Source organism: Lepidochelys kempii, chromosome 11, assembly GCF_965140285.1.
Source record: "Lepidochelys kempii isolate rLepKem1 chromosome 11, rLepKem1.hap1, whole genome shotgun sequence".
NCBI lineage: Eukaryota > Metazoa > Chordata > Testudines > Cheloniidae > Lepidochelys > Lepidochelys kempii.
The window spans coordinates 70,887,373-70,910,156 of record NC_136390.1 but is presented as its reverse complement, the minus strand read 5'-3'; the positions used below and the strand labels follow the sequence as shown (position 1 = coordinate 70,910,156).

The window sequence follows — 22,784 nt, the reverse complement described above, 5'->3', positions numbered from 1 at the left end:
TCTGTATGACACCATGTAATGTTCTTACTAGACTGTTTTGTACATAATGTATTTGGTAGACATTTCTGTAAACAAGGAAAAATGTATAAATTGACTGAAATATTCCTGAGAAGCAAAACTGGCAGTTGAGACACATATTGATGGAAAATCACATTGGCCAAATGAGATTCTAACTTCTGGTTGTCTCGAAAGGGATACTGTGTGTTCAACACCAAAGTCAGTTCTGCCTGCAATACCTTGGCTGTCAAGAATGCCTGCCTAGAGTATAACAGGAATTCTTGTAAAGTCTTTAATGCAAAGCCAACATTGAATACTAATGTGTGAGAACTACATTCTGCCTGTAATCTACTCTCATTTTAAATTCCTTGCCATTGACTATGGATGTTCAGAGCTTACTATGATACTTGGACTGGGGAAGGAGGAAGAATAATTAGTAATGAAGAGAGCAGTTGGCTCTGTCAGAAAACCAGATAAAGTGCCTAAACATGATCAAGTGTTGATGCCAAATTTTACTGGATATAAAACTGGCTGAATTGCTGAATTTATTCCTAATCCCAAATCCCTTGTTCCCACTTACGAAGTTAGCTTCTCTAGCCATAGTATGATATAGGATATAAGCAATGAAAGGTAAGAGAATTTAATCAAACATTTTTTTAATTTTCATCTGAGTCACCAAGCAATTAGCAGAGACTTCCCAAATCCATACCAACTTAAAATATAGTTGAATTACAAATAGGATCATTCTCCACACAGTTCTCATAACTTGTATATGTGTTCAAAAATCAATCCTTTCTTAAGTATGAGGGGGTTTCCCCTCTTTATCATTATGCTCCTCGTATTTTATTTTTCTATGAAGATCTCTTGGATCTTCACAGGACCTTCTGTATGCTTAGCAAAGGAGTTGCCTCAGTGCCAATGCACTCAGTGCATTTTTTCATTTTGAAAGGGGCGATACTGAAAATTTTGCCATATGCTGTTGCTTCTCACTTCTCTGACAACACATATTGTAGCTGAGCAGATATATTTCTCTTGTACAAATATATGGGAGCCTATTTATAGGATATACACCAGGAGGTTTTTCTTAAGTGGCAGAGGTGGTGCCACTGGGCCTATAGAAATTCTTCAATACTTGCATGTTTGAAGGAAAGTCCTATTAATCCCTTAGAGACCATTAAAAAGAGTAGTAATGATAAACTCTCAAAGTTGGACTCCTTAATACAGGAAGCTGCTAAAACAGGGGCTGGATCCTTCCCTTTCTCTTTTTAAACTAGCCTTCCACATTTTTTGTTCTGGCTCTCTTCCCCCTCAACAGCACTTGTAAGATAACTTATTTTGTTAATGTAACTTTAGTTTTGATAGAGATTATACATCGTAGATGTGAACAACGATCTAATAATTCAAGAAAGCAGTTTGGATGACATAATCACAAGATTTGGATGTCACTAAGATCTGTGAGAAGTAAATCCATGGTTTAACTATAGTATTTTATGTAACATGAATCTGGCTATGTATTTTGGCATTACACATCTTGTTTTGGCATAGGAGTAGTTATATCGATGTCCAACTAGGAGGTTGCCGAGTTGAATCTTCTTACAGAAAGTTTAAATAAATAAACCCTGATGAGAGCTACTGTTAAATGTGGCTGGATTTCAGATCCTTTACATGCTTTCATTCATGCATAACTTTACTCACTTGAGTAAGCCTGCTGAAGTCAATAAGACTACTCCGCATTAGTGAATATTTGTAGGATCAGGGCTCAAATTAAGGAGAAAAACTGTTGCTCTTGGCCCTTACAGTTCTCTGGGTCAATTCTTGAGCTCATTTTCAGTTCTTACTCATTCCTTGGGCAAATTCCCACTGAAGTTATATGGCACCACATGTGTAGATTATGAAGTCTTCCTTCCAGTATTTATGTAAATTAATTGTTATTTGTGATGATGGTAGAGCCTAGACCCATCTGAAATTGGAGCCCCATTGTGTTGAGCACACAGAGATGGAAGACACAGGAGGTGTCTTCACTGCTAAAAAAGGGCTTTTTTTTACCACCGAATAATTAATGCGCTTTAGCTATTCTGCTGTCAAATCCTAGAGGAGACACAGCATCTGTAGTTTTTACTGTGAGGTCAACCATAGTCAGGAGAGAATGCTGACCTCACCTAGCTACCTCGTGGTAAAAACTACAGGCATCTTGTCTCCACTAGGGTTTTACAGCAGGATAGCTAATACATGCTAGTTATCTTGCTGTAAAAATGTCACCTGTTTGGTAGTGAAGACATAGCCACAGAGTAAGAGACAATCCCTGCCCCAAATTGCTTACAATCAAAATAAGCAAGACAAAAAAAGGTGAGAGGCAAGGGATATAACGCGCAAGCAGTGTGCATAATGTTGTGGTTTCCTAGCGCCATGTTAGTTCCATGATTTTTTTATTTTGGATTTTTGTTTGTTAACTTTTTAGAGGTGGGAAGATTCTGCTAGAAGAGTTAATAAAAGAACAGATGGAGTGTGGAAGATAAGTGGTGGCAGGAGAAGTCAGAGGAAGGGAAGGTGCATGGAGGAGGGGTTGGAATAAGCAGCCAGTCACCAAAGGGGAAAGAATGTTCAGAGTAAAAGCAGCAGAAAGCTCTCTCAGGACTATATCAGTGTCTGCTCATGCTGGCTGCGTCTGCTCAAGAGCAGATTCTGCCTTAGAATATTTTATTTTCTTGGAGCCCAGTGACAAGAGGGGGCATGGTGTCGCATGATTCCTGCGGTTCCTTGGTGGTGGTCTCCAGCTACACTGTTTTTGGGGGGAGTAGGGGAAAACAGATAGTGTATTATTATGTAATGTATGTTGTAGTGTAAAGTAGTGATCCCTTGTGATTTTCCTGTTGGTTAAACAGTATATCATTGTTTTGCGTGGATAGGAGGGACTGTATCTCTCTCTCTTTTTTTTAATCATGTTTTTAAAAGTTGTAATTCACAATATTTTGATGCCAAACCAATGAATCACAAAGTTGGGACTCCTTGTAATTCACTGATGTGGCGTCCTGATCAATAATTGCAACATATAATTCAAACTGTGGGCCAGCCCCAGGGGAGTACTTCTAAAAGCCGCAGCTGGTTACAAAAATGAGCCTGCCAAACAGCCATGGCTTTCATAAGCCTTTGCTGGGTTTTTTTACCCTTCTATGTTTTGATTTAAAAGGCCAACTTGAGGTGTCCTGATTCACCACAATATAATGTTTGCATTCTCTTCCCCTTGCAATCACAGGCCTTATCTCAAAGCTGACTTGCGCCTGAGGGAACCTTTTGTCCAGCCTTTGATAGATCTCTTCTTTGAGCCAGGCTGGGCCTGACCTGTCCTGGACACGTCATTTAAGTAAAAGTGAACCCTGGGCATCTTAAATTTGGGGCCAAATTATCTACTGATTTTTAATTGGCAAAGCTGTAATGAAGTTAGTGGCGCTCCACCAATTTACATGAGTGGACACTCGGCCTGTGGACTGGAGTTTGAGTTTATTGGGGGAAAAGTGTTGCCCCAGAGATTGAAGGAATGATTTCCAGTCAGCAGTAGAGCTATATTTAAATGGACTAATTTTTAGACTTGTCATTTATCTGTACATGTTTATGAATGACAAAATAATGCAAAAGTTTCTTGGCTGTAAATGTGTAAGTCGTTGGCAGACAAGTGAACATAAAATCCCTCTCTAAAGCAAACCCATTATACTTTTTGTTCACTGGTACATTATACTCTCTTATTCTAGTTGTTCCATGATTCCTTGAGCTTTTTTCAGCTTCCTTGAACTTTTTTTATTTGTCTTTGGGTGTCCCAAGTGTGTTTGGAATCTGTGTGTCCAACCCTGCAATATCGCTGATACTTCCTTACACTGTGTTTGTTCCCCTGGCCCTGAAGTATTTTTCTTATGTTCCTGTTATCCTTGGATATTCCATTGACCCTTTCTGTTGGCTCCTCAAATCATTTTCACGGCTCCTTTAGTCTCCCTGAGCTGCTGAGAAGAAAGTATTGGACTAATATTAATCCTGTAATTAATATTGGACTAATATTAATCCTGTATTGCAATTTTTTTGAGCTGTGGGGAAAAGATATTATTCAAGACAGTTATCAGCTGTGTGCATGTGCACTTAAAATGTATGATGTATATTGTATATGATACATACATGTAACATATACACAAGAGAAAAATTTACTCCAGAGGATTTGTATTATACATTTTTTATTTGGTAGAACATTCATCGTAAGTTATTTTTCTAAGTGCTTCAGCAGATTTTACATTAGACTGATTTTACTTCAAATATTGGTTCTTAGATAGCTCTGAAGGTTAACAGAATATAGGCTGGGGGTTTTTACTAAAATTTGCAGGTCTCCCTAAAATAGTTGGTACTTCATCCTCATAAAATAAAGTTATGAAGCCAGGAAACAACCAATAAAAAACTACAAAATCTTTGAGGCATTTGCTGGCAAAGCGTGATGCTTCACGAGAGGAGAGATGTGTTTGGATTAGAATCAGATGTCCAAACTTGCCTTTGAGTGTAACACCATAGAGGTTCTGTCCAAGTAAAAGACAGTTTTTAGAATTGATTGCTGGTTTCATAAAATGTAAACTGTTCATCCCACTGCTGTTTTTCAGAACAAGAAGAAAACTTTGAGTTTATTATCGTTTCCCTCACCGGCCAGACGTGGCACTTTGAAGCAACTACATATGAAGAAAGAGATGCGTGGGTACAAGCCATAGAGAGTCAGATCCTGGCCAGTTTACAGTCATGTGAGAGCAGTAAGAATAAGGTAAGGTGCACAACATCACACTGAAAGTGAGCAAGGGCCATTGATCATTAGAGATAATTGAGGATCTAGGGTATTGTGAAAAGTAAACATATTCCGCAAGGTTCATGTACTTGTTGGACACAGCTAAGGAAAAGTAAACCATGCAAACTTGTATGCCTCCGAAATAATTCAATATGAAACATTTTATCCCGTTACACATTCTGATTTTATATTTAAATAATTAAAATTATTTAATTTTTTTTGCCTTTCCATCTCTCATCGTTTTAGATGTAGAATACTCTTTTAGTTGGATCACTTGCTTTAACAATACAAACTGTATTTTGGTGGGGAAGTCTATGGGAAAGCCTCTAAGGGCTGAGAAAAGAACAGCTTATTTACAAGCTAAGTCTCTACTGGATGCTACTGGGCTTCTCCATGGCAATGTTCCATCAAATGCTCTGGATTACTTAATAGTAATGTGCACTGCTATTCCTGTGAGTAGGAGCAGACTTGTGTATAAGGTGGTACACATTTCAAAAGTAACGATCAATTGTTTTTCTGAAGCTACTGTGTAGTTTTTCTTTCCTTTAATTAAATGTAATTTATTCTTTGTGGTTTTGCTAATAGGCCAGTCTCAGGGGAAACCAATCAGGAAGCAAAAGCATGGTCCTTTTCGTGGTGTCCTGGGGATAGGCTTCCCCCATCACATTCATATTTGGCACAAGCAATTTCTTCTGCTTTCTCTGCAAAACAATTTATTGTAAACTCTGATACCTCCCCCCAACCCAAACAGTTTCTTTCTGTAGAGGGCTGACAGTTTGCTATTCTTGAACCTCTTGATTTTTCAAACGTTTAATAACTAGAAAACAAGAGGTGAGCGAGGAGATTCTTTTCATAGACCTGTAGATCCTTTTGCTATCTATGTAAAGAAACTTCTGCAATGATTTATATTCTGTTTTGTTGTTAAGAACGGGACCTATATTTTGACATGACTGCTTTTTTTATTACCTGTATAATCAGGGTAAACCAGACCACAGTAATTATCATTGTAATGTAATTTACTTCCCATTTTTTTAAAAATTGACTTTTTATATCTGAGGTGGAGAAAAATCACTGCCTATTTATTTCTCTGTGGCCTGTCTTCATTGAGATCAGTACATTATAACAAGATGACAATGGAAATTAGGCTGCAAACATTAATACAAAATGTTAATGTAATAGGAGGTAAAGAATGCTGGTTTGAATATTTAACACACAGTAACTGAAGAGAGAATTACATTTTGGTTATATAAAGGCAAGAGTCTTTTTTAAAAAAAACACTTAAAAGTTATATTTGTATGGAGGTTTTCTTGCAAGGTTTTCTGGGAGAAGTTTTTATCATTCACCTCTGGAACTAGGGCTCAAGAAGCACTTGGAAGGCAAAAGTGAGATGAATTAGATTATCTCAGAACTCAGTGTCCTGTTGACAGAGCAGACGTATATATCTGAAACTATCTTATATATGATTTGATCGAGCTCTCATTTAATTCAGTGGCAATAATTTGATGCAGTTAACACTTTTTGCCTAGGAGAGATTGCAAGATTTAGCTGGTTTTGAGGCCGAGCTACCTCTACATGGGCAATTGTCTCTCCAGGTCAAAGTAGAGGTTATGGGCAGGCCACAGTGGAAAGAAACACCCATTGTAGCCATCTGATAAAATCTGATCTTTTGATGATAAAAGGCTTTCAGTTCAGCTTCCTTTGCAGACCATCTCTTAGTCTTCAAGTACACAAGCATACATACCAGCAAAAAAAAGGAGGGGGGGTATAAATAATGTTATATAATTTATCTCCAAAAAGTACTTTACATGTGATCATGAATGCTATGCTTCATTTTTCAGCTCAGCTTTCCTATACACAATCCCATTATTGGTCATAGTCCAGTCCAATATCTCATAAATGCACAGACTTCCTGTGTTCTATGCAGGGAGCTTCAATAAAAGTTTGAGCTGTCAGAAATATGGATGAAAATGGGTAGCTGTGCTCGTCAGGCACTGAGCTGCAGTACTTAAAGATGCCAAAGGATCAACTCTTTGAGAAGCAAACTAAAGATGTCAAATTCCCTGATCATGTTCATTCAACCCTGATCTGAACTTTTTTTTTATTTTTTATTTTTTATTTTTTTGCTTTTCACATTGCTGACAATTGTGTTGTCTAAACCTTTTCATTGGGTTCTTATTTCTTGTGTGTGTGTTTCTTTAAATATACACAGTCCCGACTGACAAGTCAGAATGAGGCCATGGCCCTTCAGTCAATAAGAAACATCAGAGGCAATTCTCACTGTGTGGACTGTGAGGCACAAGGTAAGTATAGCCATTGCTACAGAAGGACTGTTATCCTTGGCTTTATAAAGCTTACGCATTCTCTTTGGTCCAGGGTTACGTGAACACTTGTTCTGATTCTTTCCCTCTTGGTATTGTATTCCACATACCTTTGCAAGCTTGGTGTTCGTTATGAAGGTTGATTCATCAGGTTTACTTCACATTAATTTGTTATTAATATGTGCTATGTTATAATAAGCCCTGATTTTTCACCAGTATTTCATCTGTCACATTAAACATGAGGTCATACATTTTGTCTTTGAAGTTGAGGAAAAAATGGGTTTGTTTCGTGTTTCTTTTCAACATAAGATGCTACCGTTGTCCTCCAAGAAGGGGAAAAAATCAGGTGCCCTAACAGTGTTGTTAGACATGTAAAGCTTTGCTTGAGCTTTCTGCTTTTCTCATATTGCTGACAGAGGAGAATAAAGCATTCTCTAGCAGTGGAATGCTACAAAATTGATTCTGTATTTCCTTCCCTTAGTGCTTTTTTTTATTCTGAATTCTTTTTAAATATACGGACTAACAGTTAGCAAAGGATTGGCCAGTTTAATTTCGGAGGTGCTGTTCTTCTTTGAGTGATTGCTTATGTGTATTCCACAATAAAGTGTGCATGCTTGCCACGTGCACCAGTGCCGGAAGTTTTTCCCCTAGCAGTACCCGTAGGGGGAGCTTCCCGCCGCCCCCTCCCCCCCACCCCGCGACCCCTGGAGCAGCAAATGCCTTGCACGGTATAAGGGGGGCTGCACTCCCCCACTCTCAGTTCCTTCTTGCCGCCAGTGAAGGTGCATCGGAACTGCTCAGTTCCAGCTTTGCTGCAGCTCGTCCCCAGAAATCTTCGTTTGCTAACCTGTAGTCCGTAAGCTAATTCAGTTAGTTTAGTTAGTCATTGAGCCTGGGCCGGGGCATGCCCCACGCCCCAGGCTTGAAGTCGTGCGGCTCTTGTAGGCGCTCAATGCCAAGGAGCAGCCTGCATGCGGATTGTCTGCACTGCTTGGGAGAAACCCATATCAGTGCAAGATCTGCAAGTCTTTCAAGCCCCGGACTAAAAAAGAAAGGGACATTAGGCTCCGGGCCATCCTGATGGAGTCGGTGCTGGCCCCGACACCGGAAGGCTGCTCCGAACCAGTACCTAGCACCGTGGCATCGGTAAACAGAGACCCTCTGGTCCCATCGTCCAGTCAGCACCATTCCCTGTCCACGGGGCATGCCAAGAGGACCGGAAAGACTCCCTCTTCACAACGGCACCAAAGGAAGTCTGGGACAGAGGCTGCGGCCATGTCGGGTAGTCCTCGATCCCCATTGGGCCCTTGGCATCCAACTCATGTTGAGAGGAGTAGCCCGGCCCCTTCGGAGCAGGCCTCTCCAGATGCCATCTACGCCCAAAGCCCTCCAGGCAGCCAGGGACATCATGTCCATGCCGGTGCCCGGAGCTCCACCGATGTTGGTCCCACATTCCAGAGGCAAGCCGCCGCTGGGATCACTGCAGTCACCACTGGCCCAGTTCCGGTCTCGGTCAAGGGAACGTTCCCGACAACGCTCACCGCCCAGCAACTGTTCAGGGCTCAGTCCATGTAGATCACCCTCGACGCCGGCCAGACTGTCCTGATGGGTCCCGGCACTACTCGTCTTCGCGAAGCAGGACCGTAGCAGATGTCGCCAACAGTCCTCGTCTCGCAGGAGATACCACAGTCGGTCGTGGCACGATCGTCGACGCCATTCCCGTTCAGACTCCCATTACAAGTCTCCACCAAGGCACCGTAGCCCCGGGCTTCAATCGCCGGCATCTCGCCAATGCGGAGCTGCCCGTCGAGGCCGTTCGCGGAGCAGCTACTACCGTCGGTGCCGCTCCTCCTCATCAAGATCGTGGTCCTGTGGCCTACATAGATCCCAGTACTGCTGATTCTCCCGGTCCAGAGGCAGCAGCGGATCATACGCCAGCCTGGCCTCCCCTCACAGCCGCCCGTCTACAGGCCAAGCTAGCCAGCCCGAACCGCCAGCCCCGCCGGTGCCTCAGCAAGCGCAATGGCACCAAGCGTCGTGGCCAACCCAGTGGGCACCATGGCCCCCGGTGGGGGCTCACTCAGTGGCCGGGGCCTCAGAAGCACCGTCGGCGTCCATCTTTAGACCACCAGAAAAAAGGTTGGTGGGACCTGTGTCCTCGGAATCGTGCCCGGAGTCCGACCAGGTGGTGGATCCTCCAGTGCCTGATAACACCCAAAGCACCTCACTGACCTCGTCCCATCCGGAGGAGCTGATTGCCTCCCCACCCTCCTCCGTCACACAGGAGGACTACCGGGCCCACCCAGACCTCCAAAAAAGGGTGGAAGCAAGCCTCCACTTCCACGCTGAGGAGATGGAAGAGCCCTCAGACTCCCTTTTCAATGTGCTGTCCCCTTCAGCACCAGGCAGGGTGGCCTTGCTGCTCCATGAAGAGGTAGCAAGAATTTCAAATGCCCTGTGGCAAACACCAGCCTCGTTGGCTCCCATCTCTAAAAAGGCAGAGCACAAGTACTTTGTACCCATGAAGGGACACGAGTATCTGTATACCCACCCGGTGCCCAACTCCTTGGTGGTCGAGTCGGTCAACCACAGGGAGCAGCAGGAGCAAACCAGCCCTAAACCCCAAGAACAAAGACTCTTGGAGGCTGGATACTTTTGGGAGAAAAGTTTATTCGTCGTCAAGCTTTCAGCTATGAGTAGCAAACCATTAGGTTCTCCTGGGTCACTATGAGTTTAACCTCTGGGAATCTCTCCCCAAGTTTGAGGACTCTCTCCAGGAACGCGATAAGAAGGAGTTTAAGGCACTCGTGGAGGAAGGGATGGCGGCTGCAAGGGCATCCCTGTAGGCCGCTTCGGATGCAGCGGACACGGCCGCACGGTCCATGGCCTTAGTGGTGTCCATGAGACAGGCATCATGGCTTCTGCTGTCTCGGCTCTCCAGGGAAGCGCAGTCGTCAATGCAGGATCTCCCTTTTGACGGGAAGGCTCTGTTTGCTGCGGAAACAGACAAAAGGCTGCATGGCATGAAAGACTCCCGCATGACCCTCCAGACCTTGGGCCTCTATGTCCCTCCTCCAGCAAAACCCAAGTTCAAGCTGCAGCAGGCTCCCACCCAGGCTGTCCTCCTGAAGTACGAGGCTGCCCACAAAAAGCAGTGGGACTACAGAAAGCGCCCGCAATGGCAATCGCAGCCTGCCCCCCAGCCTGAGACTGCTAAGGTCAAGCAGGCAGGCAAAAGGTGTTTTTGACAGGGCGCTCGGGGGTACCCCACCAGTTCTCAGCAGGGACCTGCCCCCAATAAAGTTCCCTTTCTCCAATCGGTTGTGTGTTTTCCTCCCAGAATGGTCGTGGCTCACCTCAGAGCAGTGGGTCCTCAACAACCATCTCCTGAGGTTACACCCTTCAGTTTACCTCCTCCCTGCCCAACTGCCATCTGCCCCGTCCCTCCTGGGGGACCCCTCTCACGAGGCTCTGCTCGAGCAGGAGGTGGGGCGGCTCCTGGACCTAGGAGCTATAGAGGCGGTGCCAAGGAGTTCCTGGGCAAGGAGTATCACACCCGATATTTCCTTATCCCGAAGGCCAAAGGGTGGCTCAGGTCCATCATGGACCTGCAAGGCCTAAACCACTACATGGTGAAACTCAAGTTCCCCATGGTTTCCTTGGCTTCCATCATCCCCTCCCTGGATCCCGGGGACTGGTAGAGTGCCCTCAATCTACAGGATGCGTAATTCCACATCCACATATTCGAGAGGCACAGACGCTTCCTCCGTTTCGTGGTAGGACTGAGTCACTACCAATTCACGGTGCTACTGTTTGCCCCCAGGGTCTATACTAAGTGTATGGTGGTGGTAGCGGCTTACCTCAGAGGCCAGGGGGTCCAAATATTCCCATGTCTGGACGACTGGCTAGTCAAAGGCACCTCCCGGTCTCAGGTGAGGGATCATGTGGCACTCCTCTTGTCCACATGTACTGCCCTGGGCCTGTTGATAAACAACGCCAAGTCCACATTAGTCCCGGTCCAACGCATAGAGTTTATCGGGACACTACTGGACGCAATGTCGGCTAGGGCCTCTCTCCCACCAGACAGGTTCGAGACCCTGAAAGGGCTCATCGACTTGGTCACACGGTTCCCGGTGACAACAGCCAGGGCTTGCCTGCAACTGCTGGGTCACGTCTGCGTGCATATATGTGGTCCGTCACACCAGACTCAGAATGAGGCCCCTCCAGCTCTTGCTGGCTTCGCAGTTCTCCCAGGCCACTGTCAGAATGGACAAAGTCCTCACCATGCCGAACTCGGTGATCACCTCCCTGGAGTGGCGGTCCACCCAAACAACATGCTCCAAGGGGTCCCGTTCAGGGACCGGGGCCTGTCATTGGAGCTGGTGTCCAACGCGTCAGACCTGGGTTCAGGAGGCCATGTGGGGAACTTTCAAACCCAAGGCCTGTGGTCGGCTCAAGACCTGACCTTACATATAAACGTCAAGGAACTCAGGGCAGTGCGACTGACGTGTATGGCCTTCCGCTCGCACCTGGAGGGCAAGGTAGTCAGGGTCCTCACGGACAACACGGCCTAGATATTCTATATCAATAGGCAAGGTGGGGCCCGATCCTCTGCCACAAAGCCCTCAGTCTGTGGGACTTCTGTATAGCCCACGACATTTACCTAAAAGCCTTCCACCTGCTGGGGGCCTGGAATGTGAGGGCGGCTCGCTTGAGCAGGAATTTTTCCTCTCAGCACAAGTGGTCTCTGCACCTGGAAGTGGCTCACCAGCTCTTCCAAAGGTGGGGTACTCCCCAGGTGGACCTATTTGCGACCTGGCAGAACTGACGATGCCCCTGGTTCTGCTCCAGGGAGGGGCGCTATCTCAAGTGCCTTTACCCTGTCCTGGTCAGGCCAGCTCTTCTACACCTTTCCCCCGTTCCCTCTGATCAACAGGGCCCTGGAGAAAATAAAGACAGACAAAGCCAGGGGGGTCCTCATTGTCCCAGCGTGGACCAGGCAGCACTGGTACGGGACCCTCTCGGGGCTGGCAGTAGCTCCCCCATGGCAGTTCCCGCTCCGCCAGGACCTGCTCTCTCAGGGCCAGGGCCCCCTCCTGCATCCCAACATAGCAACACTTCACCTCACGGTGTGGCTGCTGAGTGGCTAGGTGGCGAGGAAAGGACATGCTCAGAACAGGTTCAGTGCATCGTCCTTGAAAGTAGACGGCCCTCCACTCGCCGCTCCTATGTGGCAAAGTGGTCTTGTTTTTCGAGGTGGGCGGCAGGCCAGGGTGTTTCCCCGATGGCCTCCCCAATCCAGCTTATCCTTGATTACGTCCTCCACCTGAGGGCCCAGGGACTGGCGCCCTCGTCAGTCAGGGTACACTTGGTGGCCATATTGGCCTTTCATCCCCTGGTGTAAGGGCACACAGTGTTTTCCCATGGTATGACTGGCCGGGCCCTTAAGAGTTTGGACCGTCTCTACCCATATTCCAAGCCCCTGGTTCCACAGTGGGACTAAACCTGGTGCTAGCTCATCTCACAGGGGCCCTGTTTGAACCACTGGCCACGTGTTCCTGGTCTCACCTCTCATGGAAAGTGGCCTTCCTGGTAGCTATCACGTCTGCCAGGCGGGTCTCGGAGCTCAGGGCCCTAACCTCTGAACCACCGTATATGGTTTTTCATAAGGACAAGGTCCAGCTCCGCCCACACCCCGCGTTCCTCCCTAAGGTGGTCTCCGCCTACCACATGGGTCAGGACATTTTTCTGCCAGTCCTCTGCCCCAAGCCTCACATGACTAGTGAGGAACACCGTCTCCACATGCTCCATATGAGGTGAGCTCTGGCTTTCTACCTTGAGCGGACGAAGCCATTCAGCAAGTCTTTGCAACTGTTCGTTGCCTCGGCTGAGCGTGCAAAGGGTCAGCCAATTTCCACTCAGCGGCTTTCTAAGTGGATCACTTTGTGCATCCGTTCCTGTTACGAGCTGCCTTCGTGGCCCACATCCCCATCCAGGACATTTGTAGGGCTGCCATGTGTCTTCAGTTCACACGTTCACTTCGCACTATGCAATTGTCTCCCAGGCCAGGGATGATGCTGGGTTCGGCAGGGCGGTACTCCATCCCGTGAACTTGTGAACTCCTACCCACCTCCAACAGATATAGTTTGGAATCACCTATTGTGGAATACACATGAACAATCACTCGAAGAAGAAAAGACAGTTACCTTTTCCGTAACTGGTGTTCTTCGAGATGTGTTGCTCTTGTCTATTCCACATCCCACCCTCCTTCTCCTCTGTCGGAGTTGTCTAACAAGACGGAACTGAGGGTGGAGGGAGCACAGCCCCCCTTATACCGCACCAGGCAGGCGCCACTCCAGGTGTTGCGGGGGGGCACTCCCCACATGGGTACTGCTAGGGGAAGAACTTCCAGCACCGGTGGACATGGCGAGCACGCACACCTATTGTGGAATAGACATGAGCAACACATCTCGAAGAACACCAGTTACGGAAAAGGTAACTGTCTTTTCTCACTACTCTTTATTACCCCTGCTTCTAGGGGTTTATAAGTCAGCTATAAAAATTAGCTCAGGGCTAAAACTTAACAATACAAGGTCCCAGCTGAGAAACAGTCAATTGGAGAAATAGGACGAAAGGGTATTTGAAAATCCTTATTTCTTTTACGTTTGAAAATCATACTCATTTTTTTAATTGTACAAGGACCAAAAATGAAAATTTAGTAATTTCTGTTGCTTTTTTGTTCTTTTATCTTAAAACTGATATTTTATAGACACGTTGTTTTATAAACTTGTCTATGTAGTTATCTACTTAAATCTTTTTAGCACCTTCCCTAGACTTAAAACAATTCATACAGTAATGCAGAAGCTTTCACACACTTAATTCACTGTCCATATAATGACCAATAAAATTGATCTCAATAACTCACCAAGAAACTCACCATAACCCTATCCTATCAACCTGCTTCTTTCTCACTTGACTTGGAGGGAATGTGGGTATCAAAAGACTACTGGGCATTTAGAATAGAAAGATAATGTATAAAGAAAACATTTAAATGTCCCTGTTGCTTTAGAAAGAAATTTTTTACCTTTTAAAAATGTGAGTAGAGTCTACTAAGATCCTCTTTGTTTTCTCCCTTTCATTGCCCCTTCAGAGGGCCCAGTTCATACCAACGCCTCCTTGCAATTAAGGAAGGTTTGACATTACTTCCATTGAAATCTATCAAATATTCATAGGTTGTTGAGAGTGGGTCAAGAGTAATGCCAGTTGCTCCATCCCCCCAGGAGCTGAGCATGCTGGTTGTGTAGTGTTGGCCTAATTGTCTTGGACACTGAGTACTAGAGCTCTGGACCCTAATTTAGGTACCGTCAAGGCAGTGCATTGACCTGCTCTGCACAGGTCTTTGATGTAAATTTTACAGATACTTTTCATAGGGACTTTACATTTTATAAGCCGGTAATCCAAAAAAAGACTATATATGATAAACTAATGGGTTTGTTGCTTTAGGATATATTCCATCATAGACGGACTAAAACAATTGTTTATTAAAACATCTTTCCTATTATTATGGTTATCAACGTTGAGATTTACTCAGCGACTGATAGAGCTCAAGTGAAATATATAAAATATACATACAAAAATAGCTCATTTCTATAGGAATGCTGAGAAACCGCCTAAATATGTATTTTGTTCATTCAGAATACTACTGTAGGTCAGTAAACTACATTGTGAAATTCTATTTTCCTGCTCCTGTCTTTTACTTTATAGGATTTCACTAAAACCTCACTCCAGTTGCCCAGAACAGGCTGGAAGGGGATATATGATACCTTCACAGGTCTACCTCCTAGACCTTGCTGCTAAGGTTCAACCAGTCAGTTATTAGTGTACTCAAAGGCTTAGCTCAGAAGTTCTGTGGGAGGGGCAAGTGGCTAAAAGTCTCAATTTCAAGGTCACCATTAAATGTGAAGCTTTTATTTTGAAAAGGTATTCTTCAAGCATGCATTCTGAGAGAGCATCTTTTAAACAGCATTTTGCCTTCCTGGGCCTGCCACGGTCTCTTTCTTCAAGCCTTGCTTTTGTAGGTTCCCACTTCTGCATGTATGCACTCCAAACATTAGAGCTCAGAACACTTTGGAAAGCAATGGCCATTACAGGCCAAGTCTGCACCCTCACAAATCCAAATATTCAGAAGCAATGGGATACATAAGAGATTGCATCCCGCAACCAGCCTTCAATTCCTTTCAACTACCATCAACAGCTTCATGATCAGAATCCTCATTCATCCTGTTTTTTCAATGTTCTCATCAGTTACCTTGTTAGCAGCTCGTTTTAGTGATGTAGGTTCTATTGGTGTTACTACTTTTGTGTTGTTTTATTGGTTAAGAATAGTCATTGCTTGGTTCCATCAGCCTGGCTCTTTAGCAGCTTTGGACTTAGGTTTTATCAGCGCCCTTCTGTCATAAATATAAAGGGAAGGGTAAACACCTTTAAAATCCCTCCTGGCCAGAGGAAAAATCCTTTCACCTGTAAAGGGTTAAGAAGCTAAAGGTAGCCTCGCTGGCACCGGACCAAAATGACCAATGAGGAGACAAGATACTTTCAAAAGCTGGGAGGAGGGAGAAAAACAAAGGGTCTGTGTCTGTCTGTGTGATGCTTTTGCCGGGGACAGAACAGGAATGGAGTCTTAGAATTTAGTAAGTAATCTAGCTAGATATGCGTTAGATTATGATTTCTTTAAATGGCTGAGAAAATAAGCTGTGCTGAATAGAATGAATATTCCTGTCTGTATGTCTTTTTTGTAACTGAAGGTTTTGCCTAGAGGGATTCTCTATATTTTGAATCTAATTACCCTGTAAGGTATTTACAATCCTGATTTTACAGAGGTGATCCTTTTTACTGTTTCTTCTATTAAAATGTTTCTTTTCAAGAACTGAATGCTTTTTTCATTGTTCTAAGATCCAAGGGTTTGGGTCTGTGGTCAACTATGCAAATTGGTGAGGATTTTTACAAAACCTTCCCCAGTACAGATGTGTACTGTGGGGACCTGCATGAAAACCCCCCAAGCTTACTTTTACCAGCTTAGGTTAAAACTTCCCCAAGGTACAAACTATTTTACCCTTTGCCCTTGGACTTCCACTGCCACCACCAAACGTTTATCTGGGTTTATTGGGAAAACGTTGTTTGGAAACATCTTTCCCCCCAAAATCCTCCCAAGCCTTGCACCCCACTTCCTGGGGAAGGTCTTGGTAAAAAGAAATTCAGTTACAAAAAAGACACACAGACAGGAATATTCATTCTATTATTTTCTCAGCCATTTAAAGAAATCATAATCTAACGCATATCTAGCTAGATTACTTACTAAGTTCTAAGACTCCATTCCTGTTCTGTCCCCGGCAAAAGCATCACACAGACAGACACAGACCCTTTGTTTTTCTCCCTCCTCCCAGCTTTTGAAAGTATCTTGTCTCCTCATTGGTTATTTTGGTCCAGTGCCAGCGAGGTTACCTTTAGCTTCTTAACCCTTTACAGGTGAAAGGATTTTTCCTCTGGCCAGGAGGGATTTTAAAGGTGTTTACCCTTCCCTTTATATTTGACACCTTCTATTCTGTTCCCATGTCAGCACAGAGTGGTGGACTAGTTGTCCCAGGGCAGAAGGCTGGCCACAAACACTGCACCTTTTGCATGACTCAGATGTCATTGCCAGACCAGAGTACTTGCTGTGTCTCAGAAGGACACTGCTGTGGCAGTGCACAGCTTGTGTTGCCTTATCCCAGAGGGTATTAAAGGAATTGGAATCCCTGCTTTGACTTCCTTCTTGAGGAGCCACATAAGACAAGTAGTGTTGCTGAGGAAAACCCAGCTGAGTCTGTGCCTCAAAGTGCTTTGGCTCTTTCCATGAAGAGGCCTAAGGGGAGATCAAAGGATAGATCTGAGTCCCGTCCAACGCCTTCAGAGAAGCTCCCGAGAGCCAGGGGTCCAGTGAGCTTAGAGTCTCCAAGATCATAATGAAGAAAAAAGAAGAAGAATGGATGTGGTAGCAGTTCAGCACAGCGCAAATCATCTCATCCAAAGGAGCTGGGACAGTTAACACCTTGGTATTAATGCCATTTTTTTAGATGATGACCAATCTGATAGTGGTTCTCTTCCAGGTGAAGAGAAGGAGGAACTTCTTGGCAGGGATAATGACTCTGAGCATCTCCTTCAACTTGATGCAGAAGTATTTGTATCACCATTATCTCTTGTGAATTTCAAAAGTTTTCAGAACTTCTTATACGGGTGCTGAAGCTTTTAATCTGGAAATACCAATAGTTCTGCAGAGGTCATATTTGCTCTTTGACATAATGGAGAAAAAACGAAAGGGAAGAATGGCTCGTCCAATAAATACAGCTCTGCTTGAACAGTTAGAGATCTTTGGCTCATTCTAGCATTGTCTTGCTGTATCCAAAAAGGGGAAGAGAACCAATCATGTCCATACAAATGGTTTTGAGTATTTTTACAATACTCTAACCCCAGGATTATTGGCGGTATCAACAGGGAGTGAAGCATGTTTGGTCCAAAAAGTCCTTTTGATTTGCACCTTCTGAAAAAGACAGCAAGTGTATTGTCAGTTATCAAGCTCTACTTGATAGATATGTTTTTAACTCTGTATCAGTGATGAACCTTTTTTGCAACGCATGACATGAAATTACAAGGGAAATACTCACTTTCATGTGGCATGCTGGAGGTGCAAAGGTCAGTGGCACTTCTGCTTTGTTAAATTTCAGAATAGAGCTTCTCTATGCTCTTACTTTTATTTTACAGCATCACACATGATGAACTCCATACCGTTCACCAATCAGTTCCTGATGTCTGCCTTTAAATTCATTTGAGAACAATTATTCAGAAGAGTACATTGAAACAAAGGTCAACAAGAACACTATTGCTTTTTTTTCATAGAATGAAAAAAATCAAACCATTTGTTTCAAGCTTGCAAAACTTTGTGGGAATGGATTGATGGTTTAATTCACTCCTGTTTCTTTCTTTGTTTTCTTGTTGGAACTGAGGTCAACAGCCTTGGTTTTCTTGGGGTCATTTCCAAGGATCTCAGCCATCTCATTCTTAAGTCTGTCCATATCTACTCACTTAAGATCTGTAATCTTCATATCTGGCCATATTTTCTAGCTATTGAAACTCAGGATACCGTCCTGAAAAGATTTCTAGTGACTTCTTGATTGTATTAGAATTTGGTATGCTACTTTGATATTACTACCATTGTCCGTGGAAGTAGATTCTTCATAAATATTTCTTATGAATACTTCTTCAGCAAAGGATAGGGAAGGTGAATTTAACAATGCTCAAAGACAGTCTAAGTCTCCTGTCATCCTGCCATCAGGGATCCAACACAGAGATCTTTAGTCTTGGCATGTGCAATTATTAAAAGTCTCTGAGAAGACTAAGCTAAATATTTCCTTAACGTAATTTTTGTGCAAATAAATCTGCTGAAGCCACCTTTTGAGTTTCTTGCAGAATGTTCTCCTTTCCACCAGACCCTGGAGACATTTTTAGAGGCAATCACTTCTGCAAAGAAGAGTCTGAGAGATACAAGACCTGAGGACTGGTTCTCAGTGTTTCATAAGAAAATACTGTAAATTCTTCACTAAGGCCCTGATTCAGCAAAGCACTTATATATGTGCTTAAATCCCATTTACTTCATTGAGGGTTAAGCACATGCTTAAGTACTTTGCTGAATCAAGGCCTATGATGGTTTCATATGTTCATTTACAACACTCTATAAACATGCTAATAGTTTTTCATAAGTCTGACATACTACCCTGGGAGGCTAGATTACATGGTGTAGATGAGGAAAGAGAGTGCATTTGTAGAACAAACATATTTGCCCAACTTGGATACAGTCTGTGGCTTGTGGGGATAGATCTAAGGGAAGTCCACCTGTACTCAGAGCGGTTTCACAGTAGCAGCCGTGTTAGTCTGTATTCGCAAAAAGAAAAGGAAGACTTGTGGCACCTTAGAGACTAACCAATTTATTTGAGCATAAGCTTTCGTGAGCTACAGCATCCGATGAAGTGAGCTGTAGCTCACGAAAGCTTATGCTCAAATAAATTGGTTAGTCTTTAAGGTGCCACTAGTACTCCTTTTTTTTTTTTGTACTCAGAGAGAGTCTCTAAATGAGTGAGACTGTGTATTAAATCTTGCTATGGCCTTAACTCCAAACTTGAGGATGCTGAGCCATATTCTGTTAGGTCTCAAGCAAATTTTACCGCATACTTGACATATGACTGTCACAGAAATATATAATGCTGATATTTGGAGTTCTGTTCAGTTTTTTTGCACCTTTGTTCACTTAATCTGGTTATTTGATATGATGCCCAGTACAGAAGAGCTGTCTTGCCATTTTTATTTAACAAATACTCCTCAGAACCACCTCCTTTATAATTTATTACTACTTGATAATCTTTCGGTGCAGATATGTCTGAAGAACTTTGGTTCTTTGAGTTAATTGCCTATATAGATCCACATTCCCACTCTGCTTGCTCATGTAGTCAGAAAAGAAACTTTATATATCCTCACTTCTGAGTATCACAAGACCTAAAATAGAGTATGGACCTGCAGTTTCCCCTTTGGTTGTTAGCAATATCATCAGTGTTGGCGGAGAAACACAGAACCCTGAACTCGGGCTTTGGCAGGTCAGTGAAAGAGATTTTATTCCAAGTTGCAATCGTTTGAAAATTGTAATTTAACACACATTCTCTTACTAATTTAGACCTTAAACAATTACTTTCTTTTAATCTTTTCAGCTAGCTTTCAATACTACACAAGTCCCCCTATGTACTGTTTGAGACATGAAAATTATCTATTAAAGATGAATGGAGGGTGAGGGAGGGAAAATAATTTGTCCCTTTTGTAGATCCTGTATGATGTACAAAGAATGCATGAAAGGAATAGCAAGTCTTGTCTTCCTTATTTTCACAGGACTCATTGGAAATCTAAGATTTGTACTGAGCTTTCTCAACACTTAATCAAAGGACTAGGAGTGACAATGAAGCTTTAACAAATAATTCTGTTCTTCTGTTTGAACTTAATTTTTTTTAAAATTCTTTATTAGGGCTGTTCAAAACATTTCCATCAACAGTTTTCGAGGGAAAATTGGGTTTTCAATTAAACAAAAAAATTTATGGAAAGTGTCTGCCTTCCTTGAAAATATTTGAATTTTTGTCCAAAACCCAAATTTTTTGGCAGAAAACCAGAAAATATTTTCAGGTTTTGGCAGCTTTCAGTTGCAGAAAAATGTTCAATTTCTGTTGCAGAAAATTCAGGAAAAAATCATTCTTATTGAAATGGAAATTTCTTACACCAGTGAGGAAATCCCATTTTCTGACCAGTGTTTAAAATTTACAGTGTGAATAAAAATCTCCTGCCCTATGAACCAGGTTTTTCCTGCTTGATATCATGATATACTAGCTCTTCAGAGCTCCATAGTGTCTCCCAGGAAAAGAAAGGTAGACAAGATCTGACATCAAGAAAAGCACCTCCAAAAATCCTCCCTCGGAAGTGTTTCATTGCATGTGTTAAAATTAATGTTTGTTCAAGAGAGGTTCAGACAACTTGCATTTAAATAACATAGCATGGTGACAAAAATGAAACATCTTGAGAAATGACTTCGAATTACTTGGCTTTTGCCAGGTTTCTCATAGCCTTGTCTTTTGGGCGGTAATTTTTTTTCTGTAGAATTGTTCTTCCTAGTACACTTAAAAAAAAATTGCACATTTTCATCTTAGTACTTATCTCCCTGATCTTAAAGATGAACCATACCCCACAGCATGTTAGATGTATAAGTCATAAGTAGGTGATGATATAAATGGTTATTAAGGGAGTTGATATAGTTAGCAACAGCAACATTGTATCAAGTAACTTTTTCTTTTGTAGTAATTGTCTACAAGTCGTTCCAGATACCCAAGGAGTGGCTTTTTCTACCACTTCATCTGGGCTACCTGCTACCATCTTTTTATCTTCCCTATTGCTTCTTTTCTCTTTAGAATTACAGGTTCCCTTTGTCTGTTGGAGTGTTGCATGCGCCTTCCTTTGAGCCCACCACTACTTCTTGTCAACTCATTTAGGGTCTGTAGGAGGAATGTCACATTGAGAGGGCTAGACCTAGGGACCAAACTTTTGCCTCCACTTCCTGTCAGGCTTCCTAACAGTGCTGTGAGACCAAGAGACCTGAATATTACTCCTCTAGCTTCCCCAGCCAAAATCATTATTCATAAGTTCTTCAGGTCTGAGAGAGGTTTAGAATATGTCACAAGGAATTTTGTTTTGTTTTTTTTAGTGATTGTTTGTGTCTATCTTCCTGTAGACCCTGACTGGGCCAGTCTGAATCTGGGAGCCCTCATGTGTATCGAATGCTCAGGTATACACCGGAACCTTGGCACGCACTTGTCACGTGTACGGTCACTTGACCTGGATGATTGGCCTATAGAACTCATCAAGGTGATGTCATCCATTGGGAACGAGTTAGCAAACAGTGTCTGGGAGGAGAGTAGCCAGGGACGTATGAAACCGTCTTCAGACTCCACAAGGTAGGCTATTTTGATCCCTTTTGTGTACAAAGCATCCATATATCAAAACTGTGACTAAAATTTTAAAAAATGAGTATCTAAAACTAGGCACATAAATACATATTTAGGCATCTAAATCTATGTCCTGATTTTCAAAACTATTTGCTTCAAGGGGAGCCTGCTGGGTCTTAGCACTTTTTACTACTTATGGACTTCTAGGAGCCAAATTTCAGGCACCATTTTAGCATATGTCAGGTAAATGTGAAGTCTGACCAAAAAGTGCCAAAAATTGAGTGAGCTTGGTAACTTTTGTACTTGCCTCAGCAGTTTCGAAGTCTTTCAAACGGTGGGAAATTTAAGCCTCCCAAACTTTTGTTCCATCATTTTCATTAGACTGTATTGTGTGTTTAGCTTTTGATAAACCAGTAAATCTGACCTCTGGATACTTTACTGTAATTAGCAATGTGCTTTCCATAATCGTAAGCTAACCCAGCAAACTGCTGTCTTCTTTTACACCTAACTGTGAATTCTTGGGGCTATAACGTTATTGCTCTTATTGTTTTGAGAGTTCTGTTCCAAATGAGGCTGCTTAATTTCCTTATGTATGTAAAGGAGTCGGTCTATTGGGTAAGTGTATGTTTTTCCATAACTAATACAATATTTTATCTACAAATCTTAGGTCAGCATACAGAAGATCCTCTCACTATGGTTTGTTATGCTAAAAGAAAACTAAGGTTGTTTTGTATTGCATCCATATTATCAGTGTCAAATGGGTTAGAAAAAAGTTTAAATGGTTCAGAAAGAAAAGTTAACAGTGATGGGTGTTAAATGTAAGAGCTGTTAATCACACTGAACAATTAAGAAATACTTGCTTGGCGAAAGCAATGTGACCGCTGGCAGTCTCTATATCAGTAGAGCAGGTTTCAGACATGAGGAGGAGCCTGGACTACCTTGCCCAGCTAGTCCAACCTTTTAAGTTGCCTTCAGAAGTGCGTGTGTTGCAGTTGTCACAGTGCCACACTCCAGGGGGCTAGCATGTCGCACTGACTGCATCTGAGCACCGTTTAGTCCCCAGGTGTCAGATATTCTGATGGAGGTTTAGCACTTGAT

The 22,784-nt window shown here is 43.2% G+C and overlaps 1 protein-coding gene across 8 annotated transcripts in view; it reads left to right on the top strand.

Moving 5' to 3' along the window:
* Positions 1-22,784, top strand: part of AGAP1 (ArfGAP with GTPase domain, ankyrin repeat and PH domain 1) — a 694,311-nt gene that overhangs the window by 607,783 nt on the left and 63,744 nt on the right. For all 8 annotated transcript variants that reach the window (XM_073306802.2, XM_073306800.2, XM_073306804.2 and 5 more), the window contains 3 exons: positions 4,629-4,783; positions 7,014-7,104; positions 21,473-21,695. In XM_073306802.2, coding sequence (XP_073162903.1) covers positions 4,629-4,783; positions 7,014-7,104; positions 21,473-21,695 — 469 coding nt within the window. The remainder of the gene's footprint in view (positions 1-4,628; positions 4,784-7,013; positions 7,105-21,472; positions 21,696-22,784) is intronic.